A 9,044-nucleotide genomic window follows, 5' to 3' on the forward strand; every position below is an offset into this window, starting at 1 on the left:
TTCAGGTCGTATGATTGACATTGCACTTCCTGCGATGTGACAAATGCACATTTGCACATCAGTATTGAGTGTGTCGATGGTATAGAAACAACTCCGCGGATCACAGCCATGATTTAAGGAAACAACAAAAAGAGAGAGATGACATGAGCAGACAGAAACTAATGAGCTTCATCCGCAGCTTTTGTCTACGTCTCACCGGCTTCTCCTGCGGATGGATATCTCAAAGAAACATGTCAGAAACCACTTTGATTTAGAGAACAAGACGCTGCTGTTGAGCTGAAGCATCAGGACGTTTTGACTCCACAGAGGACAGAAAGGTGTAAAAACAACTCATTCACAGCTGTCTCAGATCAGCTGACGAATGTTTTCAGCCTCTTCACACCTGCAACTTCACCTGGGAATCCCCCCCGACGCTTTAACACACGGGAGCCAGAATCAGGACTCAGCAGGTCCATCAATTTAATGTCTCTAATCATTCACTTGTGAGATGATTAGACGTGGACTTTCTGCACCTGCACTCACTTCTGTATCGTCTTCGCTCTGAGTACAGTCATTTATGACGTCAGGAGGTGATTTATCTCGAGTTAAATGTAGGTGAAAGGTCAGTTCAGGTCCTCAGGTCTGAGACAAAACCTGAATCTGACTTCAGATCTGGAATCTGAGACATTTCCTGGAACAGGAGGTGTGACAAACATTCCTGCGAGAACAAAAAGGAAACAACAGCAGAGGAGACAAACCGGGACAGCGAGGAGGAGGTTATTCATCCGCGATGCACGAGAGCTGAAAGTAAAAAGAAAAAAAAAAGAAAGAATGCCTCGGCCCTGCTGTTCCATTAGACGCCACTTTGTCCGCTCCATCCTGCCGGAAACCAGGAGCGAGACCCGGCAGTGGCAGCAGCAGCCTGCAGCTAAAAATAACCAGCGGCCGTAAAGAGAGCCATAAATCAGCAGAGAGAGAGGGACATGGCCCTCAGGAATCCGGGGTAAATCTCACACAAGTCTCTGCTGGACTACGTCACCGATCAGAGGACGGACGACGCTTCCAGAAAACAGACAGGAAGTTCAAACTCAGCGGAGGTCACTGTGAAGAACTCGGAGGTTACAAACAGCTCGACCATGACGTCAGAGAGAGAGAGAGAGAGAGCTAATAAAAGATCAACTTCAAGGAAATGCAGAAGTTTTCTCTTTCCTGATCTAAACAGAGTTACAATCAACAGTAATCCACCGTCAACTTCTTAGTAGAAACTTCAGTCCAGGACTTTTTAAAAGAAAAATCTAGATTCATGTCAAAGTCATCCTTACAGATTCAGCAGAAAAACACAAAGTCTGCAGACACTCTGAAGCGTTCTGGTGTCTGTTTGTTCTTCTGCTGGCGTTTTGGCGGGGACCGATGTTGGCTGGAAAAGCCAAAGAGGCATAAGAGGTCGTTGAGATGCAACCCTGGACTCCACTGTCAGTGTTCTCACGTAGGTTGGAAAAGAGAAATAATGAAACCACAAAACACCGCTCAGAGAGAACCGGAGATGATTGACTCAGCATTTAGTACAAACACAAAGCCTGACACGTTTCCATGCACACAGAGGACTGCCTGTAGTTTGAACCTCATTAATAACGCCATTTAAAAGAGCAGTATGTAACTCTGCCCCCTAGTGTTTAAAATGTGTACTGCAGTCTAAATTCTAAACATCATAGAGAGCTGTCTCCCCCCCCCCCTCCTCTCTAGAGTCCATGCTCACTCAGGTCACCATGTGGTGGACTCTGAAGCTTCAGTGTTTATCCAGCTCTGCATGGGTCTGTAAACCTTTCTGTGTTCTAACCTCTCTCCATTTTTCAAAAGCATCTCCAATATTGATCCTAGTTTGAGCACGTTTCTGCTCGTGGAGCTTATTAGAAACATGCAGAGGCTTTTTAGGTCGGGTACAATCACTTCTATCTGAACCACTTCTCTTGCCCGCTTCCATCGCTGCAACACCTGTTGACCTGATAACTGCTCTCATATCTGACAAACCGAGGGGCGTCCAAAACGGCCGTGTGGGGCGTGTCTTAAAAGCGCCTACCTTCTCTGGTCCAAACAAATCCAGAGCATTCAGGAGCAGAATCTAAAGTTAGAAGGAGGACATACTGGCTGCTGCATTGTTGTCAGAGAAGCCAGCACTTCAACATGTTTCCTTAATGATCAGATAGTAAGATACCTTTATCATCTCACTCTCTACACAGCTCACTGATTGGACCTTTAGGATCAAAACTGTCTGATGTTACAGACACAGCTCACACAGCGTCACCATCAAGTTACAACTTCAATCAACAGCAGGTTACATCAGTGACCGTCCTCCTCTCTGTGCTAACAGCTCACAGCCTCTGTTTACCTCCAGCACAGTAATTTGATAACTTCCTGCCGCCTGCACAGACCTGATATCTGACCTCATCAAACAATCAAACTGGTTCAGGGATTAAACTGGAAGACAAATCATAAACGGCTCTACGAACCTCTATAGAGTCAGATCTGCACATTCAGGACTCTGTGTTGAAGATAAACATAAAATACCAACGTGGATATCAAAATAAAACAACTCAAGTGGCAAAAAGTTTGATCAAATAATGAGGCAGGTTATACTTTCAAAATAAAGCTTCATTTGATGAGAAGTAAAACAATAAATGGCAGGTTGTTAACTCTGTGAAACGTTTGGTCAAGTCAAACAAATGACTTGATTTAGAGAAAAAAAAGGACTTGATTATGTTTATTTGAGACACGGAGGTTGTGTTCAACCACAGATAGAACTTGTTTATTGTTTTTGATTGACTTGTTTTGTTTGTTTAAGATGGCTACACACTGACGAGTGAAGTCAGGCGGTTAAAGGCGCGATTTGCAGGGTGCTGGTGTCGCAGTGGTTAGCGCGCGCGCCACATGTACGGAGGCTGTGGTGCTCCAAGCGGACGGCCCAGGTTCAAATCCCACCTGTGGCTCCTTTCCCGCATGTCGTTCCCCACTCTCTCTGATTTCCAGCTCTATCCACTGTCCTATCTCTCCATTAAAGGCTCAAAAAAGCCCAAAAATAAACCTAAAAAAAAGAGTGCAATTTGCGCCCCATACCGGGGAGGGGCCTGATTTGAGACACGTTTCAACCGATTATTTGTTTGAATAATCTACAAGTGGGTGGTGTCACTACGATTATTTACCGCTCCCTCTCCCGTGTTTTTCCACTGCGTGTCCTGAAATAGCCACCAGATTATTTTGGTCGGGAGAATCTGGACTCTTGTTTTTGTCTCAGAGGAGGAAATCCTGTCCCAACGCCCCCCCATCCTGTGAGGAACTTTCCATTTCCTCCTTCAATCAGCCTCCATTGTCCCCGAGACCACGACACACACCTGAACCTGCTCACCTGTACCGCTCCAACATCACCACAGAGGTTAAACCTTCCTCGTATTGCATCAAACAGAACACTGGACGGATTTCACTGTGACGACTTTCGGTCATTTCCTGTTGTCACATTCTGGTTTAAAAGTTCTGAGAAGTTACACAGATACACAAAGCGCATGTTGATGTCTAATATCAAACATGACCATAAAAGATGAAAGGTTACTTTTGCTGATGATTATGCATTACTTAGATTTACCCGACGTCACTCGTTCTTCTCTTGTAGTTCTAAATTTACTGAGTCATTAAGGATTACGTTTGCAGACATACCAGCCCGTTTTCACTGCTGCAGGCTCAACAAATCCACTGGAGACTTACTAAACCTTTTCTTCCCACAGTTTTAGTCATCAAGACTCTAAAATACATATAAAATGACAGCTGGGATGTGTGAGTATGCCCCTTATTGTAGTTTAAACTTCAGGAATAATCCACAGTGTAACATTTAATTATCATGGTTTGTTACTAATGGAAAAAAAAGAAGGTGGTGTGTCACACACACAGCTCCTGCTTCATATTTAAAGAGACAGGACACGATTAAATCAGTCAGAAGATGAAATTATACAACATATGTTCTCATGTGACTCTGAGCTGACTGAGCTGTGGGGGGTGGGGAGGAAAAAGAGTCTGTCTGCAGACAACTTTAATAGGCTTATATACCACGGCCTTTCTCCCTGGATTATTCTCGGTGACCACGCTTTCACAGACGGGATTACATCCACTGCAGATTATTACAGCTGGAGGTGATCATTGACTCATCTCTCCGGCTTAGACAAACACAAGTCAAAAGATCAATAACAGCTTCATTAGATTGATTCTCTGTTTGTGTTTGAAGGAGCTGCTAAGACGTCCTGAAACCGTTATCTGACTCACATCCATCTGAAACATCTGACTCTGATTAAGACTGTGAATCCTTCAGATAACCAACCACTGAACGATTATTTCCACCAACAGACAGTTTGGTTCTCGACAGTCCGACAAGAGCTCAAGCTGAACAAATGCACAGATGACATCACACTGGGGTTAAGGGAAAACTACAAACTGTTACAAGGTAAGATGTAGGGAGGTACAATCATTTGAATATTTAGTATTCTCATCACCAAGAACTCGATTACTCCCATTTACATTTTTAAGGGTTGTGCACGTCTGGTCGACTAAACATTTAAACGCCATCACCATCGGAACAAAAATTACTAGTCAGTAAAAAGGCATTAATAATATTTCGGGCCTCGATATCGGTCAAATGTTGACCTCAAACTGCAATGTAATGGCCCTGTGATCCGCACTCTACAACCAGGATGTAAACAAGCACAGGTAACAGATATGATCTCGTAGGGGCAGCACAGTTTGGAAGTGTTTAGATCTATAAAATGGAGAAAAAGTTGAATGTAGGCGGTCTCAGGTTAATGTGGAGCGTTGTGTAACCACATTCAGCACAGACATGTGGATGTTAGCACTGCTAACGTTAGCCACACTCTGCAAAACAAATTACTGCGTTAACCAGCTGACAGTTTTGAAAAAATTGTACTGAACTTTGATTGTTTTCTTTTCTTTACACGAGTCGCTTAAATGGAATTAAAATTTCTGTTTAACCAACTTGGAATATGTCGGCTGGGAACATTTGTTCATCGTCAGACGTGGACCTTCCAGTGCCACGAGTCTGTCATAACAGCTACGTTGTCAACACTCTCGGTGCTGTTGTTCTCCATGACGGTGGCTTGTACTCCAGGTCCACAGACGCCATCGACTCGCTGAAACCTTAATGTCAACATATCTCCAGTCAAGAGGTAGAGGATAGGTCCCCACACTTACTTGAATGCCACAAAAAGTTGGAATTGATCACAGCGTTTTCATAAGACATATCTCCAGTCACCATTTTGGTTATCATAGGATGATTAAAGCAGTAAACCAGTCAGTGTGATGGTGATGACCATCGTCTGGTCCCCACCTCACTGAGCTGGTTTAGCTGGCATCACGATTCATTGCTGGATCAGTTCGAGGGCAGCGAGGATCTGATGCCAGAGCAGCCGGAGTCCTGCCGGGTGAGATCACCGGCACAAACTGTCTGCTGACATCACACTCTGCCAACACCAAGAGGAGGGAGGGAGGGAGGGAGGGGCTGAGGGAGGCAGAGCAAACATCCTGACACAGAACTGCTCCCACAGATACCAGCGCCGCATTCAGGGAGTGTGGGAACAAACGCTGCTGCACCTGCTGTGTGTTTTCATTCTAAAGTTCCACAACAAAGTGGAACAGTAACAATCCGCATTGATACTTTTGGATTTTGGGTGCATTATTGGCTGTTTGGTTTCCCCCTTTCTTATGTGTTACAGCGGTTGCCAATGATGGCAACCAAAGGCCGAGTTTTGGATGCCAGTTTCTCAACATGTTTGCCAATTGTAACCCGGCAAACATGTGACCCAGATACATACTGAGCAGGACATTTACTAACCATGGCAACAAAAAGATGCTCTGCAGCCACAAAGTTTTTATCTTAACTCTAAACCTTAAACGCACCATTCATGTGACACAAACATCCGAGCCACACTCTCAGCGTTACCGAACACTGCATCATCACGTTCCTCTGATTTATTTGTGTTGCTTTTGGCACAGGTGAACTTACTCTCTGGTTACCAGGTCGAGTGTGTTCAGAGTGATGCTACGCTACAGACAGCAGCCATGAATCACAGACTGGGCTTCACATCAGCAGGAGTTTACTCACATCAGTCACTTCCTCCACATGAGGAAGGACCAAAAAACACAACAACCTCGTCAGCAGACAGAGTTGACGGTCATGGAAAACCGTTTCAAGAGCTTTTTTTTTAAGTCTAAAGGAACTAAAATCCTTAAGAGGGACACTAGATTACAGCCAGACTTAGACTTAGAGGTCGGTGGAAAAGAAATGAGTCATTTTGTCTGCAGGTCAGTCGGTCAGATGTGAAAACTTCTGGTTGCGTTCCTTTGATTTTATCGTGGATAATTTATAAATGATTGTTATTTTTCAAATGACCCTGACCCAAGCAGGACGGGCGATGGGTTTACAAAACCTATACTCTGCAGGAGCCCCCTGTCAGAGTGTAGATAACCACCAGGAGCCACTTCGGTCACCTGAAGTCAAGAGAACCACCTGGAGCAGCTCCGGTCACCTCACAGCCTGCCGGTGGCCTCCATGACCTCGGCCTTGTGTCCGTAGTTGTCATAGTTACAACATATGTCAAAATCTTTCTTTACTCTTTAATAAAGACACATATCTGATAAGTTTTTGTTTTTTTACATTATAGTGAACACAAAGCAAAGAGACATAAAGTTTCCGACTTCAACATCTGTTGTAACTATGACAACCACCGACGCATTGGCCTCAAAGTCACCAGTTAACACGGTCGCTCTTTAAACTGAAACACCGGGTGGGGGCAGGTCTGACCCCTAACCCTCTCACAGTAACTCTCTCCACACTCAGGGTCCCCGCTCAGTGCTGATTTCTCTTTTTCCAGTGACAGGTTAGCAGATATGACAGGACCGTATCGTGCACATGCAGATGTATAGCACACAGAACTACGTCAGCATTACAGTTTGGGTATTATAACCGTATTTGTCCTCTTAAAAACCAGGCTATGTAAAAAAAATCGGTCGGGAACCGGAGGGTCGCCGGTTCAAGTCCCGATGCGGACCAAAATATTGAAGTTGGTCTAGTAGCTGCTGGAGAGGTGCCAGTCATTCCTCGAGCCCTGATGACCCTTTGCGTCATTTAGAGCTTTAAGGGACCTCTGAGATGAGATTAAGACAATGTTTACATCATTTTCCATGACAACTGGTCAACTGTTTTCCAGGTTTCCCAGGACGTGTGGGAGCCCTGTCACTACCAGGACACTCAGCTTATGAAAGCAGTTCAGTCGTGTGGGGTCACTTTAGTAACTTTTTCTGTGTTTTTTTTATTTTTTATTATTCTTACCGTAAACTCGGAGCCATCCCTGCTGCTGAGACACGGTGTCCACCAGGATCCGGTCCACCAGGGGGTCCAGGAGGCTCAGTCCTCCGTGTAGAGACTCCACGTCGCCCGCTGCTGAGTCCGTCTCCATATCCAAACCGGATTTTTAATAAAAACCAAACTTGTCCTGGTAAAAGTGAGCCCTCCAGAAGTGATCCCTTTAAATATGAAGTATTCACAAAGGGGGTAAAGTTAATCCGTCCCGGTGGCTTCAGTTAGCCGCTAGCTGAGGAAGCAGCCGGCGGAGGAGGAGGTCCGGGAGCCCGGCTGGCTCTCCCTCATTGTTCCGCTCTTCAAGGTTAGTTTAGCGGGTTAAAACTTCCAAAAAGCCGGCGTCCGGGATTAACGGGGAGCTCCTTGCTTTCCCGCCTCTGAAATATCCAGCCAGAAGCGGCTGTTAGAAGCCGTGTAAGCCGCAGAAGTGAGCAGACTCCCGGTGTGGTCGGTCGGTGAGTATCCGGCTCGCTGCCCCTCTCGCTGCCGCCGCTGCTCACACAGTCCCCTCCACGCCCCGGGTACGAGCCCGCGGGAGCGCGCAGGGTGTTGGGTTCGTGTCTGGACAAGCGAGAGCGCGCATTGTGAATAACAGAACGGACACAGGGGCGATTCTAGAGTCTGTTGGGGCCCTCCAACCAGCGCTCATCTCCATTATGTCCGGCAATTCATGCGACTACTTTTTGTCTCTCCTACAGACAGATACTTTTCCTTAATGTTTCTTTGTTGACTTTCATTGACAAACTTTGGTTTTCACAGCAATCATGCACGCAACGCTTAGTAGGGCAACAAAAATGAGTGCTGTCAGGTGGGGCTCCTCACAGGGGATTCCTACTGTCATTGCAAAATTTGCACATTTTGGGGCACTGCTGTGGTTTAAAGTTTGTGAACCCTCAGGGGCCCCCTACTGGTCTGGGGCCCCAAGCCATGGCCTGCCTTGCCTATTGACAAGCAGTGCCTCTGAACAGATGATACCGGAACATGTCAGTGCATAACCGTACATACACATAGACCATAGATCTGTAAATAAACTTTAAAATAATAATAAGAATAATAACAGAAGAATTTAATTATCTATTACAGCTTTATTTTTGTAAGCTATCTGTACTCATCTGTTTTTAATGTTTTTTATTTAACCAGGAAGGAAAACTCATTGAGATTAAAAATCTCTTTTTCCTGGACAAGACAGGCAGCAGCACAATTAACAGAGTTTCACACAAACAACGAGCAGCCACACATACATTTGAAAGTACATCATTAGACATTTAAAGACACAAATAACAAATCTGAACAGCAAATGTTTGTCAAAATCATCCACGAACACCTCAAGGGGAACATCTACAGCCTACAAGTCATTTAACATCCTCTTAAAAGCATCCAACAAGAGAAGTTCATTAAGTTATGTTAACAGACTTAAACCTACAATATATAGAATTTTATGATAATGTTTACATTAAAATATCTAAATTAATAAAAAATTGACTATGCCCATGTTATATATATTTTTTGGTTGAGTACTTACATCACCTCAAATATTTGCAACAGTTATCAAAGCCAGACAAATCCGTAATTTTGATAGTTGTAACGGGACGTGTCTTGTCGAGGCAGCCGCCACAACAGACAGAATGTTTATCGTTGCCATGGAAACACCGGA

The 9,044-nt window shown here is 44.8% G+C and overlaps 1 protein-coding gene across 2 annotated transcripts in view; it reads right to left on the minus strand.

Moving 5' to 3' along the window:
• The window catches only part of rasal2 (RAS protein activator like 2), a 69,612-nt gene extending 61,702 nt beyond the window's left edge, over positions 1 to 7,910 (minus strand). The window contains exon 1 of one of the 2 annotated variants that reach the window (XM_061043650.1): positions 7,361 to 7,910. In XM_061043650.1, the coding sequence (XP_060899633.1) occupies positions 7,361 to 7,487 (127 nt within the window). In that variant the 5' untranslated portion in view covers positions 7,488 to 7,910. The remainder of the gene's footprint in view (positions 1 to 7,360) is intronic. The other variant, XM_061043651.1, reaches the window with a different exon arrangement.
• Positions 7,911 to 9,044: the final 1,134 nt, after the last annotated feature.

The sequence above is a fragment of the Labrus mixtus genome, chromosome 8, assembly GCF_963584025.1.
Source record: "Labrus mixtus chromosome 8, fLabMix1.1, whole genome shotgun sequence".
NCBI classification, from domain to species: domain Eukaryota; kingdom Metazoa; phylum Chordata; class Actinopteri; order Labriformes; family Labridae; genus Labrus; species Labrus mixtus.